General features: G+C 37.2%; 1 protein-coding gene across 8 annotated transcripts in view; it reads right to left on the bottom strand.

Annotated features, from left to right (window-relative positions):
• The window catches only part of FYB1 (FYN binding protein 1), a 48,552-nt gene that overhangs the window by 4,834 nt on the left and 19,340 nt on the right, over positions 1–24,378 (bottom strand). For 5 of the 8 annotated variants that reach the window (XM_027709161.1, XM_027709166.1, XM_027709167.1 and 2 more), the window contains 14 exons: positions 17,685–17,832; positions 15,994–16,043; positions 14,416–14,435; positions 13,486–13,532; positions 12,299–12,416; positions 10,075–10,231; positions 8,916–9,060; positions 6,081–6,109; positions 4,858–4,930; positions 4,171–4,311; positions 3,460–3,491; positions 2,351–2,417; positions 953–1,058; positions 528–690 (listed from right to left, as the gene is read on the bottom strand). In XM_027709161.1, coding sequence (XP_027564962.1) covers positions 528–690; positions 953–1,058; positions 2,351–2,417; positions 3,460–3,491; positions 4,171–4,311; positions 4,858–4,930; positions 6,081–6,109; positions 8,916–9,060; positions 10,075–10,231; positions 12,299–12,416; positions 13,486–13,532; positions 14,416–14,435; positions 15,994–16,043; positions 17,685–17,832 — 1,296 coding nt within the window. Of the gene's footprint in view, positions 1–527; positions 691–952; positions 1,059–2,350; positions 2,418–3,459; positions 3,492–4,170; positions 4,312–4,857; positions 4,931–6,080; positions 6,110–8,915; positions 9,061–10,074; positions 10,232–12,298; positions 12,417–13,485; positions 13,533–14,415; positions 14,436–15,993; positions 16,044–17,684; positions 17,833–24,378 lie in introns of those variants that run through there. The other 3 variants (XM_027709163.1, XM_027709165.1, XM_027709168.1) reach the window with 3 other exon arrangements.

The raw sequence follows: 24,378 nt of genomic DNA, 5'->3' as shown, positions 1-24,378 counted from the left end.
AGCAAGAGGCTAGGGGGAAGACTCCTAAGCAATATTCTCCCCAGCCTGTTGAAAAGATTAAACTGCATCTCTTGCAACCAAAAATAAGAATATTGTTACTGATTTTCTCTTGGCTGCAATCAGTGGGGAAGTGCTATCCAAAGGTGCAGCAAGGACTTACTTTACTTTTACTAGACTCTGTGGGGTATCATAGCTATACTCCTTTTGGCAAAGGGGGAGAGACAGAAGCAACAGAAACATCTGCTGATCCTAGTTGATGCAAAGCAAAATTTACGTAATCAAGTTGTCTATTTTTCTCATATTTGGTATATCTTGCTCCTTGGAGTGTTTTAGTTTTTTTTAAGGCGAGCTGCTCTTAAAACATGGTAATGAAATAAAAACAATCTGCTTCTTGTCAACTACCAGACAAGGTAAAAGACAAGTACTAGATTCTACTTGGATATGTTGTGGAAGAGAGTTTTCACACATTCCAACTCAATCATTCTTTGATAATTTGATATGTACTGCAGTTTTTTCATAAAACTTACATTTTCCTTCTTCATTGCGGCAAAGGACCTTGGTGTCATCCGTACTTTCTATAATATCAAGAGACTCTCCTGGTTTAATACGTAATTCTTTAGATCCCCATCTTTTTTTAGGCAAATTCTGAACTACAGTAGTAGAAAAAAGAACTTTTATTTTACCTACAAACTGAAAAAAAAAAAAAAGGCTGGTTAAAAATCATTAATGTACAGCTTGTGCTCATGCATTTTTTGCTAAATTTTCTAAAATTAGGCAAATAATCGTAAATGCTATGTAGTATGGGCCCATGCTTGCAGATGCTCAGACCACTATTATTACAAGTAGTAATACCTCATCTTTCAGAGGATTAAGGGACACAAATTATAGCACACCATATAGATATTTTAGTTTTATATTTTGTGAAAAAAACCCTTACTTTGACAGAACTTACTTTGAATTTTTTCCGGAATTCTTTCTCTTTTCTTTCCATCTCCTCATGCTTTCGTACATCTTTTTCATCCGATTTCCTTTTTCCAAAGGTTGCTAGTTTTGATGAACTAAAGCAAGAAGTTACCGACAAAACCAAATCAGTAACACATCTGAGGTATTGGAAAGCTTTCTGATAATTTTGGTGAAAATGCATTTTCCTTCATGTGTCTTTATCATGTTTTTGTTGTTCTGCAAAACTAGTGCAGGTAATACTATTTATTTCAAAATTAATAAAAAGCTGGGGGTGTCTTTTGTGTTTTTTTCTGATGTTAATGTATATATCACGTAAGTGAATATTGACGTATTGAGTATTTAAGTATTGAGTATTTAAGTATCTATCTGCTACAGCACTTTAGAATTTCTCAGCAAGGAGCAATTTTTATGAAGTCTGTGTATCTTTTGGCAATAAGCTGAATAACAGTGTATCTCACTGTGGAGGCAGCTGGAACATCTTAGCCTTACATATGTTAGTCCTATATGGCCATAAAAAACCTTGCTGCACCAGAGAATCTGCATTACATAACCCATTTTAGGTTCTGTTGTTTTTTTTCCACATCCCTGATAGTGTTGACTTCTGCCAAGAAGCACAGAAGTGTTTCATGCTCTAACTGTCCTTTCTGATGCTGTATCTGGGACTGTAAAGTCTGATTCTCCTTTTTGATCCTTGCTGATCTCTGTAGGAGTTGTGGATGACAGTTTCATTAGTGATGAATGTTTGTGTGTGTGTGTGAACTAATCTAGACTTAGGTTAGAAGGGCCACATATTTTCCTCTGGAAACACAGTCCTAAGAGCGCTCTCTGTTTTAACGTCTCCAGACTAGGTTATCGTAGTGCACTCTGTTGCTCCACCTGAGTTGAGTAAGTGACATCAGAATGCGTCACTTTGCAGTCATCATCACAGATGCATCTGTGCTCATAACACGTCTGTGCTCCAGAGATGACCATAATTTTCTGGTCCAGGATAAAAGTCTTCCTAGCTGAACTTTACACCTCCAGATGTGTTTCATACTTATGACACAGAGCCCTGTCTCCTTTTCTCTTAAAATACTGGAGCAGCTGAGACCAAGTATGTATCCTAACAGTCCCCAGATTTTGATAGAAGAAGAACCACATGCAGAGAACCTACAATGAAAAGTACCTTTAGGCCATGCATCCATTTCTACCTCTTACTTTTTCTGTAGTCTAGTTATTGTTCCAATCTGAAATGGAGGAAAGAGCATTCTACTGCCATTTGGTTTTTGAGAACTACAAAACCTGACAACACCAAATAAAGCAGACATTAACAGCAATCTGCCTCTAGTAAATACTTTAAAAATGTCTCTCAGTGTATTAGATTTCTAATCATAATATTTCCACTTACGTAGCATCAGGCGGCGGTGGAGGGAAGTCTGAAGAATCCACGTCATCGTACACATCCTCTCCACAATCTGAAATAATAGTGTTTAGGAGAATGAAACATTATTATGTGAAACTTAAGAAGTGAGTACACTGTGTTACAATCTATGGTATTTTACTGAAGTTGACAAGAAAATAAGGCAAGTACTGTAGCCATTTACTGTCCATAGTAACTGTGGATTCTCTGTTTAGCACAATCTACTGTGCAACACCACCCAATCTTTTCAGATTAAGACTCTTTAATAGCAATAACCAGTAGTCACTGAAATTTTAATCTTCTGAAGTTTAAGCAAGTTTTAGCACATGATGGCTAATGCAATAGCCTTTAATCTTCACTTAATTAATCCATGTCCCACTATAGTGCATCAAAATATATTTTTGAGTTTGATTTTAACGTATATTCGAGGACTTGTATAGCACTCTTGTCAATCCAACATTGCTTAAAAGTGGATATGAATCACGTGTATGTTAGTTTTCAGGCCATATTGCAATACCAAACCAGCATGGGAATATTCTTTGAATCACATTCAGTGTATTTGCAGAGAGGAAGCAATTCTTCAACTCATCAAATCAAACCTAGAAAAATCAGTAGCATATAAAAGGTTTAGAACTCAGTCCTGGAAACAGCCTCAAAAATTGGAAGAACTTGCTTTTTATTCCATGGCTGAGCCAGTGGTTATGAGTATATATTATTTTACAAGGATACTGCAAGTGATAAGAGTAACAGCAAGCATCTCTTGTTACTTTTGAAGTCTTTTACTGACTGCTTCTTTCCAAGTGTATTTGTTCAAATTAAGTTCCAATAAAATGAACTAGTGTAAATCTCAGAAAAATCACATTAAATGTATTATATTGTTTTCTAGAGAGCTTGCAATGTATATGTATCTCCTTGTTTGTAGACGATCACAATATTTGTCACAATATTTGAAATTTGTTTACTGGAACTGGGTAAGCAATAGGAAATCCTATTTCCTTCCTTGGATGTATTTTTGTGACTAGAATGATACAGAGCAACATATAGAGAAAAAAGGATCAGGAATCAATACAGAGACTGAACAATAGACTATTAATTACCTTTTCCAGACAGCTTTGTTGAAGAAGACGTGCTGGGGGGGGAGGTAAAAGAAAGCTTATTAAGTATTTATAGCATATTCATAGGCTTTTTTGTAACCTAAATAATCTAAAAAATTGCGACACTGGGGCTCCAAATAATCTCCAGACATTCTGAGGTGCCACTGACACCACCAATGCTTCAGTACTAAATGTATTTTTACCACTAAATCAAAGTAAACTTTTTCAGAACTGAATGACTGACGTAGGTGGTAAAAACAGCAGTTGCTGATCTAACCTCTAGGTAAGAAGAGTAGAAGACAATCTTTGTATTTTTCTGTTTGGCATATTATTCCTAAAATTTGGAGTAATGGGTCTAGATTTACCGGTTTATTTCAGGTACGTTGTGCTGGTAAGTAAAGTACATTTTAACTGAGGATACAGCAAATTTGCATCACCAGAGTGGCACAAAGATGATGAATTATTTTGGTGCTCTTCACCGAAAAGAAAATTTGGCATGTTTTAGTTACCAGACTTTTGCAAAAAAATACAGCTTGTTAAGAGAATAATTATGCAGGTGAAAAGAAAGCTCAGTGTTTTTGCAGAAAAGTATCATCCTGAGCTGCAATTTTATGCATGATTCATTAGGCTGCTGTGAGGACATGTTAGTAGCATATGATCAATGCTTTATTAGAATGAGTTAATGTGCACTGTGATTTCCTGGCAGACTCTTACAACAAATTTCCATTATCTTCTGCCCCATTGACTTTGGTTGTTTTTTCTCGTATACTTTTCTTTTTGTCATCTTTGACCTTTAGCCTCTTCAAGATTCCCCAGGACCAGATACCATTCTTATCTTCATCCTGTGATACAGACCTTTGGAGTACGCATGCGATTATCACAATGTCAAATGTAATGTTCTTTTTAAAAGGCCCAGTTTAAATTTTCCATTGATGCATATAATTATCATTAATGCCAACAATGTATATATACCATGAAGTGAGGTCACTTACCCAAATGGTAAAATGCTAAACTAGAAGTATGTACGTTATGTTACTTGTAGATACTGAGATGTATTTGTAGTATATATATTAATCTAGTGGCTTACTGTTTTCATGCTGTTACTCAGCTAGCTAGCAATTTTGTTTGTTATTTTCGTTTCAGACCTATTCTGTCTACTTAGGGATTTGGAGATTTTCATGATTGCAACTACTTTTGCTGACTTACTAAAATTAATTACAGAACAAAACTTCTCCAAAAGACAGAAGAACCTTTTTAGTTTAGCTTCACAAATTCATATTGATATATACCCACTTGCTGATCATCCTAATACTTGCTAATTATTACGTCTAATTAAAAAATACTGAAACCTGAAAACATTCTGTTAAAGTAGCAAATGATTTAAATTATATAAAAACTTACCTTGCTATGGGATCTCCATCATCAATTTCATCATAAATATCTTGATTAGAAGGAGGAGGAGGTGGGAACACATCTTTAACAGATGAAACAATGAATTAATGCAAATATATTTAATGCTGCAGAATAAGGTATTCATTACAGGCCTCTTAACTATATCAGATGTGCGTGCAGTTTAGGTAATATCCTTGTAAATGGAATATTTCTGTAAACCAGCACAGTCTGTTTATTAAAACAGTGATTTAGACTTATCCCAGTTGGGACTGCCATCCACAGAATTTTAATGTGGCACTGCCAATCTCAAGAGCATGGATACTGAATACAAATGTATTCAGTACTTCTACACTGTAGTCAATGAAATTCTAAATGGCTGATTCGGCCCAGACACTAGGATGACTTTTAAATTTTCATGTGTGACTCAATGATAACTGAAGATGCCAGACCAATACTCTCAGCAAGGGACATCTTGTCTTCATCTATGGAAGTCAGAAATAAGCACAATGTAAGCTCCCCATTTTGGTCTCAGTTTTGACCTTTGGGCCCCACCTCCTTCAGTGCAGGGTTAGCTCAGTTTGCACGTGCAATTCCAGCCACCGGTCAGAGTAATCACTGAAATCTGTACTTAGCTGGCAGCAACTCCCTTCAGTACTGCCAGGGGATGCTTCTGCCATGACCAGTATCTAAACTCTAAGCTGAGAAGATGAGCTGTGCTCTTGTGATCAACAGGGAATGCTATATAAATATATAGGCTACCAAAGGGGAAAATGGATTTGAATGTGTGTTCTTGACCACGTGGAGCTGCTGCATCTGGGACTCCAGTGTATTACTGTAACTGAAGTTGCCCTTAACTCTGTCAGGAAAATGCAGCTTTATTTGGTAGCATTACTGGCTTTTTCAGAACCAGATTTCTGCTGTGCAGGAACCCTTGCTCATCTTAGTATTTTGACAGCTATATCTGTGCTGTTTTGTGAGATGATTTACCTTCACACACACACAAAAACCAAGTTCGGTCATCTGTCTTGCTAGTGATTCACAGTATCTGAAGACAAAACTTCTATCTCACTCAAGTTCCTATAAGTGGTGGGGAAGGTAATTTGGCTACTATACTTCCTTGTTTGTTGCCCGTTAGCAAACATTTAATATGCTTATGGGTAATTAGTGCATTATTTGAAAGCCGTAAAAAATACACACTAACAACTCCCCCAAAATGTATATGTAGAACTTACTTCCAGCTCCACTATTGTCAGAACCCAGGCTGGAAAAGCAAACAAAAAACATTTTAGAGAAGAGCAATCATCCTTGAGTAAAAGAGAACATCATGATCACCCATCCTCTTTTCAGTTATTAATTCCAAAACTTTTGGCTTTGGCACGCATGTTCGTGTCAGCTGAACATTACAAGTTCTGCACTGGAAGCTCAGACACATGCTTGTGTTTTCTAAATGTGCCAGCTCTTCCTTTCTGTCTGCTTTCACCACACTCACATCAATTTCTTACAGTCAAATAAGTAGTTTGTATTCTCACTAATGCCAAAGAAAATGTGTAATCTAGTTCAGACATGAACTAGCTCCTAGATGAGGAAAAATTAACTCTTAGTAGATTCCGGTAAAGCAGGAAAAATGCTTCTTTTTTTTGCCTTTTTCCTTGGAAATAATTAGTAACAAATCATAAAAGAGTGCTTTAATACATTGCTCAAAGGAATTGAAAGGGGAATAAGAGGGTTATCAGTACGATCCTTAGTATTTTATAAGTAAAACTGTGAAGCAAATTCTTTATTTTCACAAATCAATGCAGATATTTCAAGCCAGTGAAGGTGCACTTTTTCATATAAGCAGAATATTGGGTCCTAATTATTAGCAATTGTTAGCAATTTCCAATGAAGTGTCATTTTCAACGAAATGCAAATTGATGTCTACAGCTATAATGATTTACTATATTTAGAATATATTTTATATTCCTGTTGATATCTTTAAACTAAAGTACAAAATATGCCTTTTGTAATTATGATAATTTATGTTGGAGGTGACCTCAGGGGGTCATGTAGTCTAACTTGACGGGAATAAAAATATAATCCAGCTGAACACTAGAGAGTGCATCCAGACCCTTTAGATTCATTCCTTATGAGGGATCTTCTTGAAATGAAATGTTAAACAAATTAATTTATTGCTCAACTAGCTTTCACTGGGTACAATTTAAACCTCTAACTGCATGTTTCTAACATTTCAAAGTTTCCATGTTAGCCAGTTGAAAAAACCCTGAGAGGTTCACAGTAGCTGAGATTATTTCCAGGTTAGAGTCTTACTTAAACCTATACATCAAACCAAGTTATTTGTTAAACTTTGGTGCCAAGAACTCCTAAAATACAACAGCCGTGATCACTTATTAATTTTCAAATATTAGCAATACTGCTGATAATGAGATAATACTATTTGGTCAAGAGATTTTTTTTAGAACAGCATTCTTACAGTGGTTTCAAAACATGTTGATGTATGTCAGACCTTCCAACAATTCATGCTCTTGAACTTAACAGAATGCTATTAATCACTAGAGAAGATAAAAATGTCAAAATACAGCTTAAAAGATTTAATGAATCTGAGCAAATCATTCATCCTTCCAAGTTCCTTGGAATACACTATTATTTTAGTACACAACAGTGTCAGTATTATTGTTTGCTTTTACATTCAATAGATTTTCTAAATTCCTTACATTGAGATGGTTAATTGTGATTCTTGCCATAGTGAAAAGGATTGGCCAGAGATACTTCTGCAATGAAGTAACTATTGCTGAGATTACCTAAAATGTAGAACTCAAGTCTCCTGGCTAGGTCATGATGCCATGAGACCAACGTGCAGGGAGGAAAACTGATATGGAGCAAGCTGGCAAAGTGTCAGATTTGTTGCTTAAGAATACCAGCCTGAAGGCAGACTTTTCCAAATGCTGTTTCTGGAGCTCAATGAGAATGTTCTATCAGCTGAGGATCAGCTGCACCCAGCAGCCAGCCAGCTTCAGTCCTTTTATTCCAGGCAGGCCTACTAAGTTAAGAAGCCTCACGGGAAGCAGTGAAAGCAGGGGTAATGGCTGTCTCAAGATGGTTGTCCTACATATGGAAATTCTTTGCAGCCGTATGCAGATCCCTTATCCCAGGCTATGTATTTCTGCACATCAGGACACATAGTGGAGAATGAGTACTGGTTTGTTGCATTTCAGAAGCAGGCTTTTATGTAACGGAGTGGTAACAGAGGGTACCACTGTCATGCTAGGTTATGTGATAGCCTTGACTCCTATCACAAGGTCACTAGGATATTTCCCAGCCTGCAAATCTGATCTGCTGCTGGAGGTGGCACTTAGAGAAGTGTGCTAAGAAGATCTTAACTGCAGAACTGTTTGACATGAAAAAGATGACACATTGAAGTAGAGAGTCTGCAGTGGAGCACTGCATTGCAAATGCATGTGAGACTGTTCCACAGAGAAGAAGTCTCACAAGTCAAAAAAGTCAAAAAAGCTCATACCCATCTCATGGAACTTGAGAGGCCTTGTTTTCAGGATTAAACTCATTAGCCACACTCCTTCCTGCAGGGCCATCCTTAACTTGATTCCAGAAGTCCCTTCTCTTCAAAAGAAGACTTATGGACTCACACTGAGGCTCATGAAAGCAATGAGGGTGATCAGGAGTTCCCTGGTGCAGTGAATTGCTTTTAGAGTCTTTTATTTTTTCATGTTAGAAAAGGGACTACATGACTTCAAAAGACAGGATGAGAGAAGAGAGGGAGTGAAGAGAATTGCACTTCCTGCATATGATTTGTAATCCTGTATGGTTTGCATTTTGTTCTCTTTTGGACTGCAATAGTGTAGGTCCTCTTCCAATAGTATAGTTCCTCCTGAATATGAGAGCTTACACACGATGGATTCTAGAATTCATTTATGCTCCTCTAACCAACTTACATGTTTCTTATACAAATGACTGTTCTGTGACAAGAGTTGGCTTTGTTGTTGTAAAACTTCCCCTGGCTAGGCTGACTGGGATGAATTATTTTTTTCTTTCCATGTATTCCCTATACATACCTCATCAAGCTCTCCTGCTCTCCAACATCATCATACACTTCCATGTCAGTCTCTGAAAATTCCACATCGGCTCCAGTAGGTGCTTGTTGCTTTCTTTTCAAAGAATCATAATCAATCTCTACCATGGTTGTTTTAATGTATCCATCTAAATGAATGAAATCATTAGGCAGAGACAGTTTTAAAAGGTCATGGTAAAGGGATGATTTTAACAGAAGGTTCAGAATTGAATTTTTTTTAATGAGTTTTGAAAACTTTCAAAGAAGTGTCTCATTCCAAGCAGCCTAAGCTTGACTCTCCATCTCCATCAACACAAATACAAATCTCAGATCTGTCTCCCCACTAAACCTTCCTCAGGTGGTGTCAAGTTAACTTCACCCTCATTTGCTTCTCAGCTGTCAGCTCAGAATTTTCTGTGCAGACTCCAGGAATCATGAAGCAGACTCCATTTCTCAGCTAACCTTGGAACCACTGCAGTCTTGTGCATATTTTAGGTCATCAGAACAGTTGGCCTAAGATGAGGAACTCTGTATCTCCTGAGGGGAATTTTAGACAGTCCTCTTAAAGTGCTTTTAATAATTTTGATTGATTTAATGGATCAGTCTTTTATAACCCAGGAGCCAGATCATCAACCCCTTTATCACACTCATAGATCCACTGATGATATTTATACAATTAGAGAAACATCTTGGATTTCAGACAAAATAAAAACTAAAAATCAGTTAGAAATTTTCCAGAGGAGTAGAAACAAGATAAAGACTTAGAACTGGTTCTTATAGTCTCTATTTCGATTTTAGGAACACCAATGTTATGATTAAGAGAAAGACGGGGAAAAAATGCGATCCTTGTTACTTACAGGGTGCCCAGTTCTGATGCTATTTGAAAGCTGACAGGGAATTGCCTCTCAGTGTGTCACTGAAAGTCCCAGCATATTGTACCTGACTTATTTTAGTGCCTATAAATGTTACATTGTGTTTTGCAATAACTTCATAGTATGAACTAAACCTTGCATGTTAGCTGGGCACAGGAGGGCGAGCTGTGGTAATTACTTACTTTGGTGGCCAGTGACTCAGCCTTGGTAAGGCTACTCTTTGGTGTAATGCTCACGTTTGCTGTCATACAGTGAAAACATTCAGGAGCACAAGGAAAAAACAGAACTCACAGCATCCTCCTATCCTGCCCAGCCACTTTCCTTCTGGGTTGTCTGTGAGGCGAATGATTTCAATCTTATCCCCCTGTTTGACAGTCAGTTCATTCTTCCCCCCTTTGTAGTCAACACAAGCTCGTGCCTGATGAAGAACTTCAATGGGTCCCATTAACTGAAGAAAAGAAGCAACAAAATAAATCACAGATGTGGAAAATGGAGTTTTTTCCCCCAGACACTCAAAATAAAAGAAAAAATAACAGTTATGATGATTACTTGTTTCATTGACATTTAAAGTGGTCTAGGCAAACAAATAGAAAGGCCTTCTGCTGCCACAACTACCTAGTTTAAATTAATAATCAGAAATTAAAAGAGAGAGGAACAGCATGGAAGTAGACCAGTTGAACTGATTGGTAAAATCACAAAAATACAAAGACTAAAACCAACAAACTAACTATGGAGCCTTTCAAGAGTTTACAAAACAGACGTATTTAATTCCAGTGCACATCTCCATGTATTTCCAGCAGAACCACTCACCAAATCAGAATCTTTTAGGTTAGAAAAGACCTCTAAGATCACTGAGCTCAACAGAAGAAATTTTCCTAATATCCAAACTAAACATCCCCCAGCACAACTGGAGGCTATTTCCTCTTGTCCTAATCCTTATTATGTGGGAGAAGAGACCAACCTCCACCTCACTACAACCTCCTTTCAGGTATTTGTTGGGAGTAATAAGATCTCCCCTGAGCCTCCTTTTCTCTGGGCTGAACACCCCAAGCTTCTGCAGCTGTTCCTCATAGCACTTGTGTTCCAGACCCTTCACCATTGCCCTTCTTTGGACTCTCTCTAGCACATCAGTGTCTTTCTTGTAGCAAGGGGCCCAAAACTGGACACAGGATTCAAGGTGCAGCCTCACCAGTACCAAGTACAAATGGACAATCACTGCTGTGGTCCTGCTGGCCACACTATTGCTGATACAAATCACATGAGTAAAATTCATTAACATTAAAGAGTCTGTCACATAATCCTGTGTTTACAATTCTTTTCTATAAATGATCTTGCAAGTACTCACAAGAGGTGATCACACTGTTTACTGGAGTTTAGGATTTGCTTTGTGGGATCTTTACATTATGTTATGGAGAAACCATTTTGGATTGTAGTATTTGTGACTTTAAGATATATATGATCTTTCAGAGGCATAGTGCTCTTGCCAATTAGAGACTAGGTCAGGAATATAGGTGTGTAGGTGGTGAATAAATGTGAAAGAAAATACCAACTAAAATATATTTGTTTACATTTAAATATAATAACATTCCTTAATGGCTGTAGGACAACAGTCTGCAAGGTAAAAGCATTCTGTGCACTAATACCTACACTTCACAGGAGTGGTTAACCCACTATTATTAACTAAGTGGTTCTTTAATATTTGTTTATCAACTCATGCCAGGCTCTCCACAGCTGACCAAGGCCTCAATGTGAGACAATCACCATGGCTTTACTGTGTACTGAACATAATAGGAAATAAAACAAAGCTGCCACCATGTACAATGACACTGAAAGCAGCACAGTGGAGCTGTGAACAGACATTAGTTTAGAGAAACTCACTGGCTGATTTGCAAACTATGGGAGCATGCTGACCACCAGATATATAAATATTATTTATAACAGAAAGAACTGCCTCATGATTTAGCCTGAGACACAGACTTTAGCTCCCCTACACATGCCCTATTCACTTCCTCCCCATTTAAGCTGTAAATCCATTTAGGTACCTTTATGCCAAGTGCAAGGGCAATATGTGCAATTTTGAAAACTCTGAAGGGCTGGATACTTTTGTATCTGACTACAGCAAAGCAAGTAATACTAAGTATATGGGATAGAATTCCTGCTTTTATTAAAGACTTTTGATGCTATTCTAATGATGCAAATCACTAGAAACAGAAAAGTGAAAACAAATGTTTTTAAGGCTTTTTTTTTTTTTACATAAAAAGAAGTTGCAAAGGTAATTTAAAGAAAACTGTAAAGGCACTGAACAAAGTCCTTGCCATCAGTGCAGAGCTTGAAGTCAAGCATATGCCCAACATAAAAGGGTAGTTTAAAACTTTATTCAGAATTTATCCAGGTATTTGAACTACCTACCATAATAAATAGTTTGGTAGCTAAATGAGAAGTGTATTTTGAACTTGACAATGCTAAATAATCCTTCTTACACGTTTTTGGCCAGATTACAAAACAAAAAACTTACTTTGAACTTCTTCCTTAATTCCAGTTCTTTCTTTTCTTTTACCTTCTGTTCTCTTTTCTCTTGCTCCATTCTTCTCTTATCTTCTTTGTTCTGCTTCTTCTCTTTTTCCCTTGATGATCTGAAAGTGCATTGCCAGGAATGAATGTGTGAAGCAAATCTTCCCTAGAACTTCCTTACTCAAGGTTGATAAAAAAATACATGTGATGAGAAAAGACTTCTCCAAGTGAAATCAAAGCTATGGATTCTAAACTCTAGTGAAGCAGCAACAAATAGAGTAAGGAATCCTTTACTACATATATAATTTAAAGTGGCTGTCCTTGAGAGGACAGTACACCAGGAAAGGTTACCTGGAGGTAAAATACCAGCTCCACATGTGTGTATACAAATGTCCCTGACCTAATTGTGTTGAACAGGCTTGGAAACTGGTAGCAGTTTCATTCCTTTTTTAGGATAGTTTTGGTAAGCTGATATGCTCAAATTATACTTAAAAAAAAAAAGAAGACTGAATGAAGATCATTTGTTTGGGTTATAAAATATGTATTAAAATCACTTATTTGCAAAGGGAATTCAACAATAAATTTTTGCTGAAAGTCATTCTAAATCTGAAGTATTCTACATCTATTACTTATTCAAAGGGAATTGGCTATCGTAATACAGTAAATCCCATACATTTAGATATTACCAGGGCAAAAGAGTCCTCAAAGTAAAGATCTAAATGGAAGAAGAATAAGAGAGCTTGTATTCTGGCTAGTGTACTCAGGCAATGAAAATTGTCAATCCAGCCTCCCACAGGAGTTCTGAGAACATTTATCAGAAAAGCAAGAAAAACAACCACAACAAAAATCTATCTGGTACCATAGTACCTTGGGCTGAGCTTATTTTCTAGAGGAGTAGACTGTAATTCCAACAAGTGGTTCAGACATGTTCCCCAGATCAGAAATCAGACTTCTGTTACCTCAAGCACAGTAACAACATCAGTTCATTACAGGAGTTTTTCCAGCACGGGACATGGCAGATCTAACCAGAAAAGAACCTTAGAACAACTGGACTTTCTTTAGGTGAAATGAATGAACATAATAATACCTGGCAGGGTCTGCAGTGGAATGACACTTCTGTGCCAGATGAAATATGTTTGTTAATAAAGATAGTAATAAAGATACAATAGGTTGTAGATTTAAAATTACTACCTGATGTCATTTATGTCTTCATACATCTCTACATCACTTTCTTGGCCCTACAAAAACAAAAACAAAAACACCCCCCCACACACACACACAAAAAAACAAACAAAAAAACCCACAACAAAACAAAACAAATCACAAAAAATAAAATCAGTTTTAAATAGTATAAGCACAATTGGAAAGACATGAAGAAACTGAGCCTGCTAGGTAAGCTTCATATAAACTGTATAAAATACATTTATAGCAAAATGCAAATAAAAATTACTTTAATCTTCCCAAAACAAGTTACTACATTATACAATCCCACTATTCTTTTTTTCCCTACCTTTGTTTTTACAATACCACAACTATGAAGTCCTGCATTGTTAGAATCACACTAGCACACTACTTAATCCAAAGGGGACATTTTAATTGCAAAGTTAGTCCTGGAAAATCTGCATCCGTGCTGATGGTTGCACTGCTATGATGAAGGTGTCAGAGTTTGCACTATTTAAACTGGAATGTTAATGATCTAAATGGGGCTCAGATTAGGGTCCAAGAGACAGTTTTAGTCTTCCTATGACCAGGTACTTAAGCATATAAAACTGTGCTTAACTGAAATATAAACTGAAATGTTCTATTACTAGAATGCCAGCAGGATCCTTGTTTCTGGAAAATTGTAGTGAAATGAAATGTCAGTGGTATTAGAAGGTGTAGTTTTGCCTCTTTTTTTTTTTTAAGTCAATTTTTGGTGTCTAGCCAACTTTGAAAATTAGTTCCGGTTTATTCTGCTTATCTGAATTTACTTCTGTCCTTCACAATAAGTAAGTGCTTTTACAACTTACTGTCAATATACTGGATCAATTCTGCAATTTTCTAATTTATTTAAAGGGGTTTTGATAAATTTGGATGCTTTTTGCTAAAAACAATAGGTTTATCTTGGAGGATAGCACTTACCCCCTGTGTACTTCCATGACCTATAGGAGAAAAAATAAAACCAGGGTATTTATTTTTTCTTGTACACAAAAAAATTAACTGTAGCATTAACTGTTTTAAACTGCTAATAATACAAGCGATATTAATCAGAAGTATGTGCAGACTCCAGATTTTTAGTGAGGTTATGTGAAGGAGCAAGATTCAGGATGGGAACAGTTCCAGGTGTGGAGAAAAGCACACAGCAATTGGCAGGACTTTATTATATGGACCTTACAGTCATCATATGGACTTTACTGTTATTATGTGGTTTCATTGTATTCACACTACACAGTGCACAACCTGGTCATGCCCAGGTTTGCCATGAGTTTGCCTGCTGCCTGCTCCCTGCTTCCCCCACTCCTCCCCCTTTTGCCCGTGTCCCTATGCTGATTTGTCCCCCTGCTTGTCTGTCTCATGGTCTGCCCTATGTTCTGGCCTTTTCCTCTCTAGAGCTGATAAAAACCCGCGTGCTCGCTGGAATAAACACTCTACCTGCATCCCACCTTTGTGTCCCTGACCCGTGCTGTGTCGCGGCCCCATTCCCCTCCCCCCTTTCGGACCGCGGCAAGGTTATGAGTGCAAAAATCAGAGTTCTTCCAAATTGGCTTTATAGTACACTCTAAAATAAAAATATCTACAAATAGCATATTTAACCCTGTATTTTAAAAGTCGAAAATTTGTTTTAAAGATTCTTTAGTGACATTGAAAAATTTACCTATGCTATTTGTTTACAAAAATGCATATTTATATGAGGAAGTCATTGTTAAAAACCTAAGACATCCAAACAGATCTCAAAGAACTTGTTTGCACCAGCTCCACAGCTGAATAAGGAGGCCAAAGGCTCTTTGGCTAAGGCAGTGTCTGTCCTGGGCTGCAGGAGAAGAAGGTCTGTGACTTTTCTGCTTCCTCCTTATTCTGCAGGGAGTTAGGTAAGACAAGCTCGGCTTCAGCTCCATAGTCTGCATCGCTGTCCGTCAGGGATGGCCAGCACACTAAATGATGCACACTGTGCCTGGCACAGACTGAGTCCTCCAAGGAGAGATCAGAACGCAGATTGAAATTCTTTATGTCACAATCTGCTTCTCTGCTGCTCCTGGTACAACATAGTGACTCACTGCCTCTAATTGAGGCAGACCACAAAGCAACATTAAAAGCACAGTCAACGATTTTTATTTTTTTTTAGCAAGTATAAACCAGTGCCTCCTTCACCAGACCACACAACTTCAGCTCTGAAAGAGCAGCATTCATTTTGGTTCATATTTAAAAAATCTGGTAATTTACAGTCCTGGCATATTTCTAATGAAAAAAAAAAGAAAGGAGGGAGGGAGGGAGGTAAGAGGGAAGTTATTTAAAGCAGTTCCTGAAAGTCTGTCATATTAATCATAGAACAGTAGAAGAGTTAGTGTTATGAGACAACCATCTTCACCCATGAAACTGCAGAACCGGTATAATTAGTTACACAAATCACACATAGAAAACAATATTCTTTTGCTTATCTTATAAATACAACTTTCTTACAGCTTCTCATAGTTGCCACTGATTAAAATGTATGCATCTTACCCTGTGAAACAAATTCCACATCATCATAATTTTCTTCATTTTCTGGATTTCTGTAAGTATGAAAAAGTGGACAAGTGAAACCTATGAAGGCGGGTTTATATTTTATATTTATATTTTCATCCACCATTGTCCTGCTGCTTTTTCCATCTATTTTATACAATGGCTGGACAGTGTATTGAGCTCTATATCCTACTTAGTAGAAACAAGATTCTTTAAATTATTCTTCCTGATTGTGGCTCAGTGTTTCAGATGGGGATACCTTGATCTTGAGAATAAAAGATCAAAATGAGCCAAAGGCACTCAGACACCACGAAGATGAGTATGGTATGAAAAATATAGTCAGCAGATGGGCTGACTGAATGAAAAAAATATGTTGGGCTTTTTAACTATCCTTGCAGGTGCAGGCTTCTTACACAATACACAAGCACAACGCCAGACTTTTGCTCAATGTTAAATATAGTTCTGAGACTACTCCTTGACTTGTAGCGTTTAAAGTCTAAACAAGGGACAAGAGAAGCAGTAATGTAAGGTTAGGCCAGGTAAAAGGTCTTTGATGTTAGATTCAGAAGTGCTGTCCAGCTGAGAGAAGCAAGAAATTGAGAATATAACTAGTAATATCAGGGACTTTTAACTTTAATATGTCTTGTAACAGCTGAAAGAATATGACAGCGATCATCCAAGAAGGGTAATCAAAGAAAGGACTTTGAAGCAGAATGGGATGTTCTAAAATTGGCCTCATAGCAAGAGCACAGAGACAGGTGAAAGCACAGGTGTCAGCACCCAGGCACAGGTTTTCAGCGGAGGGGAGACCCCAGAGGGCACACAGGAACAGAAGACCAGAAGGGCCATCTGGAGGTAAATTTTGCAGGTCACTGAAGGCGAAGAGGAGGATACCCAGGATGCCTGTTGCAGGTGCCGTGGCCTTGAGGCCGGACTGATGCTGTCACTCTGGCCACACTGACACACAGCCCTGTGTTGGCACACACCTCTCCAACTCTACCTGCCTGTTGTTTGCTGCTCTTTGCAGTAACTGCTGGCCAGAGAGCATCTCCTTATTCAATCTCAGCTTGATTCCAGTCAGTTTTGACACGGGATCAAAGTACTTATAACTCTTTGTCACCGAGAGGTTCCACTTTTGTATGCAACTCTTCAAAGAAGGATTAAGAAGGGAGCCCTGTATTGACAGAGGCTTCTCAGAGTTATCACATGAGGCCATGATGTGTCCGTGGTGCAGTTTCACAACCAGGGTGAGCTCAGTTCCTCTGGTTTGCAAAGCTACTTCCTGGGCTATTGACTCATAGACATGACTCTCCTTGCTCTCTTACCCCAGAAAAATGCAGGGTAAACCTTCAGTTATTTATTGCAACTGGTTTTCTACCCGTGTATGAAGTCTTTCAACAAGTTTGAAATAAAAACTCAGTCTGTTCCCTTCTCCCCCCCCTCCCCCAACAGGGAAAAAACCCCGTTGTTATAGCAAAGGCAATTCAGGAAAACAACTGAATAGATGAAGGGTTCAAACTAATAAAAACTAATTCCAGACAGGACAAGGCCAGGGCAGGACATGGAAAGTAGTAAGATTTCACTCCCCCAGAAACCTGGGACTCCTGTAGCCTTCATCTGCAGCTGCATGAGTAAAGTAACAGTTAGAAAAAGATGAAATAATAAACGCCTTGAGGTTTACATTCACTTACCTTGTTTCAGAGCTGGGCTTGATGTTTCTGGGAGGCAGACTGGGAGCTGCCTTAACCTGCAGGGCTGGGTAAGAGATTGGTGGAGGAGGTGGAAACTGTGGGGCAGATGCTGCTGAGGAAGGTGCTGTCAGTTTCAAACCTTCAGCTGCTGAAACAAAGAAGACTGATGTATCAAGCTGAGGACAGAACCTTGCTGTTTTACATGAAGTATTGGGTAAAATATCAGTACCGAACACATGCCAGAGCAAATATATTTTGTTGAACCTGCTTCTTATATATCTTTGTTGCATTATCTTACCAGAGAAGAGAGGAAGAGGCTCTACATAGAAGCATGTACTGCCTGCACAAGGCCTTGAAAATGTCTTTGCCAAGACATGAACAAGATGCAAAAACTTCACAGGCCATCCAGTATATGTAAGTATCTGTGCTTTGAAACTAAATTATAATATAATTCCACACTTTGCTTGGAAAGACCAGCTGCAGAATTTCATGTGAGTACTTATGCAGTCTTGATGACTTTTTCTTGCTCAGAGTTTTAAGGGAAGGGATGAGAGATAAAAAGATATTTTGGCATTTATTAAGAGATATACAGGTCCCTGAACATCTTCAAATATGTTTTTAATGGAAGTTGTACAAGGCTGGACACAATTTTCTAGCAAGCCTCCACTAGAAAAGTGGCAGTTTAAGAAGCTGCACAGAAGCTACCCCCTCAACAGACAGGTGTAGTCTTAAAAAATTGATGATGCTGTGCACCAGGCAGAGAAGCCATAATTTCATGAGTGAGCTGGTGTTCATGTGTGCTGCACTGAGTTCATGCTCCCTGTACACAAACAAACCATGGTAACCATTGCTTTGAGAGTTCATGTCGAGAGAAGTTATTCAACACAATCAAATTAAATCACTGTTTGGATGTCATGATATTAAACCTAGAATTTTTTCTGAATCATCACTAGTGAATTAAAAGCTACCCAAAAAGAATTGTCCCCAACCATATGGGGGAAGCCCAACAGAATCCAAGGAAGAGGAGAACAGAAGGAAAAAGGAAATTCAGAGTTAAGTTAAAACCAACTACAAGTGAAAAGAAACCCCCTTCTCTTCTGGAGATTTTCTTTAAGTTCACACCTGTATAGTGGAAATTAAAATTTTTTCAAGAAAAAAAATGTTCACACCACTGGAAAAAATTGCCTTAAACACAGAACAACAACAAATACTTAGTAATGTTTAATATCAAGACATAAAGTTACAAAAACTACTGGAAGACCTTTTTTTAGCTGCTGAGATGTCTGAAATTCTGTCTTTGGGATAGACAGGAAAAGGCGAATTGGTAACTTTCAGAAGGACCTCTCATGTCTCATGTGGAAATCAAAGTGAAATGATAAAGCCTTGACAGTTTGTCTACTTATTACCAAAGAACTCAAAAATATATGGAGAAATTTTGCTTCATGGTTGGATGGACCAACCTGCCAATATACATATCAACAAGAGTGAATTTGAAACCTGTAAATTCCTTCATTACTTAAATAGAAACGTACTAATAGCCCCAACACTGCTGATTAAACAGGTGGATTCTTTTGAGTTTTTGTTAAGGAACACATTTCTTCATTCAACATGTATGTTTGCATTTGAATAAAGGCAAACTTTGCTTAAATGAGCCAAGGTTACACATGATTGTGCTCTTGTATCTGGGTCTCATAGGATGATGTGGTAGCATTTAACTCTTCACAGGCTTTATTCATCCACAGGTTTCATCAGCTATGATCTCTTATTGTTCTGAAACCCCTTATAAAGATGAATATCACTGACTATTTAAACATATATCTGCAGCTGAGTTCTAGATTCTAGCCAAAGAAAGCAACCAGAAAGAAGGGGGTTTTTACTTTGTTTTTCCTTTTTTTTTTCATAAAAACCATGTAAACTGGTATTAATGATACTCTCAAATTTATTTTTGTGTTTTAACAGGGTATCCTATATAGTCTTTCTGTGGTTAGATTTCTGTTGCCCTTATGGAGTGTTGTGTATATGCACAACATGCATAAAAGCATTATGTCATCATATTGTGTTACTTCATTGTGATTAGTTTGTAGGACTAAGGTAAAAATTCTGCCCAAGTATCAGTGCATAACACTTCTCTCATCTGATATGCCTTGGAAGCTGAATCCAAGCAATAGGAAACTGAGCCAGGAAAGGACACCATATGCATTTTAGATTTAGTGCTTATTTTTAAGTTTAAGGGCTGAGTGATCTGTCCTTTTTATGTACATTGTAATCTAACAGTAACTAAATGATCATCATAATAATGGAAATAATGCTCTTTATTGTCTAACTATTAGAACAGACTCTTTTCTGTCTTTAAAGTTGTAATTAGCTACATTTATGACTGAGACTGATGTAGGTGTAAAATGCTTTATCTCAAATACTGGAAATAGGGGGATGAGTTAGGTAGGAAAGTGGCAAGCAGTATACAAAAGCTGTTATAATCAGGCCTGATGAGCCAAAGCTATCATAAAATTTCAATAGTGTGGTTTTTCCTATTTTAGTGGAGTATTTAATTTTGATTACAGTTTGGTTTTGGTTTTGGTTTTGTTTTTTTTTGGTATCTGGGACACTTGGAACTCTGAAAAGCTGAAAAGGCTCTGTGCAGGTAGTGGAACTGCAGTCAGCTGCAGGCACTTAGATCAAGAATTCAAACTGAAACTACATTCTGGCTTCACATGCACTTAAAGCATTCTCATCACAGGAAACAGTGTTAGGGATGATAACTGTATAGTAGCTTTGACCACTAACACCTCAGTTTCCAAATAGCCTCTCCCCTCTTCTTAGGACTGAACTTTTTCACACGCTGTGCTGCAGTGAATAAAGAGATGCAGATGAAGATGAATAACCAATTATCAACCTGACCAGAACAGAAACAGTAGAAGAAAAAAAAGCCACATTTTTTAGCACTCACACCTCCAGTTCAACATCCATTCACTGATGATACAATCCCTGCCGATCAATCCGATCTGTATTGCAATAGAATGTGGTTATTTGGCAGAAAGTTTTTACTTGACAACAGGGGCAAATAATAATTTTGATATCTCCCTTGAATCAGGAAAATATCCCATCCTAGCAGAGGGTGGTCTGGATTCAGCTATTTGTATTTTTCTCATACTTGGCTGAATTGCAGCAACAATGTGTACCTGCTCTCAAAGCCAACAGTGCCTTAGAAATCCCAGTTAGCTCAGAATAGCTATACTGATGTTATCAGCAACACACTCTCTTCCTAATGCATTAGCCTGGCCTCCAGCCTCTAAGCAGTCCAGACTTAACAGCAAAGAATGAACTCTTAATTATGTTTAAAGTATCAGGCTGTAGCATCTAAGCTATTAATTTCCTCAACCCAGAAATTTCTTGTTCAGAACTGAATTAGAAATTTCTAAACAAAACTAAAACCAAACAGCAATGCATATCGCTCTACCTTCCATTTCAAGTTCACTCTGATTGCTTCTGCTTCACCTTAAATACATAGACGTATGTAAAAAATAAGACAGTCTCCTGCACATACAAGTGGAAAACTGTTTCTTGACTTCACATCCTAAAAAGACTACCCCACTTTTCCTTTGGCCTAGAGTATGGCCTTTGGTGAAAGCTTATTCCCTTTGACCCCTGATGCAGTGAGCTCCTGATGCGGCGCCGACTCCTTCTTTTAGTAACTTAAAAAAAACCTGACAATGATCAGGTACAACAGGGAGACTCCAAAAATTCTGCAGGAAAAAATGCCCGGAATTTTATAATTCTCAATGAATTTTTATAGTTTTCATAAAAAAGAACTTAAGCATTTTTGAAGCAGCTACACAGTAAAAAATCTTGCATTTTGAAAGAAGCACAGTTCTGTAATGCAAAACGCTTTTGAGCTACACTGCAAACACAACATGTTTTTCAGTCTTACTGCAAAACATTTCACCACCTCTACATTCAAGATCTGGGAAGTTTTCTGGGTTTTACAGAGGGTTTGCTAAGAACCTGCAGCAACATCTGCAGCAGCTGATTACCCACTTCCTACCTAATTCGTAATGTGCGGAGAGCTGTGCTCTGCTCTGCTTCCCTAACCGCGTTTTCATTTAGATACAAGCCACGGTTTCAGGTTTCACAGTTATGTTGCTTGGGAGCTGCTCAAAGTGAGCAGGTAAGCCTAAAACACTGCTGAAGCTCAGTGCTTTTGATTATGCTGCTGACAGACATACTGTGACAACAGAGGCACAAAGTTCATTTGCGACACAGCTCACGCAAAACAAAGACCATGGAAAGTTTGTGATTATTGCTCTACTTGAGTCCAGACTCCACTTTTAGAAATGACTGGGTAAAATCTTTTATTAATTTTCTTTTCTTCTCCTCATTTCTCCTGATTCTTCTCCAGTTAGATGATAAATCTCCCTTTTTCATCTTTGCACAAAAGAAATCACCTCCAAAAAAAAGGTGCATGAAGGGAAAAGGGGAAAACGGAGACCTAATTCTCCATCCTTTTTAAGATCACTTTCCTGATGGTTGCTCATACATCATGAGAAACATGATCAAAGCAGATGGAGAATTTGTCCTCTTTTAAGCAGAACTTCTCATTGATCTCAATTGGAAAATCTTGTTTCCAGAACAGATGAAAAGACTACTTATCAGTGTTAACACCCATTCAATGCCTTATATTCTCAGTCATAGAGTTGACATATTAAGTCCGAGACATGATACCTGGTAGAGGATTTTTCCCATTCTATGGATGTAGAAACAAACAGATGAAGGAAAATGAAAGCAAGCATCTAAATCTACATTTAAAGTTGACAGCTGAAAAATTTTAAGCATAAGTAATAGTCTTACTCCCAAAGGAAAGCCCACAGGTTTCATCCAAAGTACTTCAGTATGTAAAGTTTGCAGGACTGAGCCTTATTGTGTCTAAATATGAGGTTAGATGTTTGTAAAGCTTCATCTGGGCAGTGCTGACTGGCACCAGTGATTTCAAACTACAGATGTGTAATCCTACACAGAAGCCTATCCTTATGTAAAGGGGAACACAAAAAATTAATTCTCAATTGAACTATAGTTGAAACTTTTCATTGTCTGATAAAAAGCTTTAGTGATTACTTCTGCTTTTAATAAAAAGTGTTAACATGAGCCAGTTAATTTTACATTGCATGGTATCATTTCATATGCAAGAAAAAAGCAATTGGAACAGATGACATGTAAGATAGCAATAATTTAAAATATTTCATAACTCATTTATATTTGAAAGAGAAGGCAAAAAAATGTTAGAATGATGAAAAGGTAGAAGTTTACTTGAAATGTGACTATCTATTTCCCAAATCAACAAAATGATAATTTCATAAACCAATTTTTCAATCTGAAAAATAATTACATCATACATGGTGTATAAAACATCAGTTTCATAAAAAATTCGAGGCAACAAAGTCTTGCATTCAGATAGTAGAGGTTTGCAGGTCTTCTCTTCAGCATCTGCAAACAAGGAACATCATTGTTCCAAATGGACACGATTTGGGAGGGTTCAGTTTCAAGTGGAAACCAAGGACTTCAGGAATGTTCATTATTAAAATGAACCTTTTAGGATAAAAAAATTGTTAGGATACTCTTTCAAAGTCTTCCTAACAGCTTTGCTATGAAATGCTTGGTATTTTGTTTATCTCTATTAATAGTGAATATTTATTTTAACATTTAATAATTAAAGCTTTCAGGAGTGACTGAAAGTTTTCTATGTATAAAGTATCATGAACTATTATTTTTATTTGTTTATATATTTTCTATAATGAACTATTTAGATGACTATCTTAACCAGTCAACTTATTAACTTTTGCACCCATGTAATGCAACGAAACGATGAAGATTCATTAAGAGTGCTTCTTTCTGTGGACCAAAATAGGTCTAGAAAATAAAAAGATAAAAGTGCTTGCTCCAGTATAATACCTATTGTTTCAAATTCAAACATTAAGCTTACTGCATAGGTTTTATATCTGTGAGCTGCTAAGGAAATATTATTTGAACAGTACAGACAAATTAGGACTTTTAGTTCAAAGAGAAATTTCATTACATTAAAGGAAATAATCAAGGAAAATGAATTTAAATATCATTTTGCAACGGTTTTTGTGTACTTTTCCTTCCTAATGCACAAAAATAGCAAGTTGCCCTCAGAAAATCACCTGCAAGGAAACAGTCTTGGTTTCCCTCAAAATCCATGTCATCTATAACATGTATTAAGTTTATCTGTTTCTTTGGGCAGATAAATAACTGTCTCATGTATATTTCTATCAGGATGGCTGAATTAATTTTTAAATTGCAGTGATTAATTTTTTTCAGTTCTGTAAGCCATACTAGCAGTTTAATTTACAATTTTGTCCCCATATTTTAGCAGAATTACATGATAAACCCTTGACCAATTAAATGTAATGCTTCAAAAACTTTAGTGTCAGGGTTTCCTCCATAGCTTTAATGTTCTTGTGGAGCCTCTTAAAAATTCCAAAAAATTTTCCGTCTCACTCACTGAAAAATTTGGTCTTACATGCATATTCTGTAGTTATGGTGCACGTAATTATAGCTGGGGAATGAAGATGTGAGCTAAAAGACTGAGAGAAATTTAATTCAACAGGTCTTGTGGAACTTACAGGTTGAATTATTGAAAGATGGCCAAAGAAACAATACTGAAATGAGGAAGGAATGA

Source organism: Neopelma chrysocephalum, unplaced genomic scaffold (assembly GCF_003984885.1).
Source record: "Neopelma chrysocephalum unplaced genomic scaffold, ASM398488v2 Primary Assembly neopelma1_96688, whole genome shotgun sequence".
NCBI lineage: Eukaryota > Metazoa > Chordata > Aves > Passeriformes > Pipridae > Neopelma > Neopelma chrysocephalum.
Note: the sequence above shows the minus strand (reverse complement) of the source record. Positions and strands in the feature narration are given on the sequence as shown.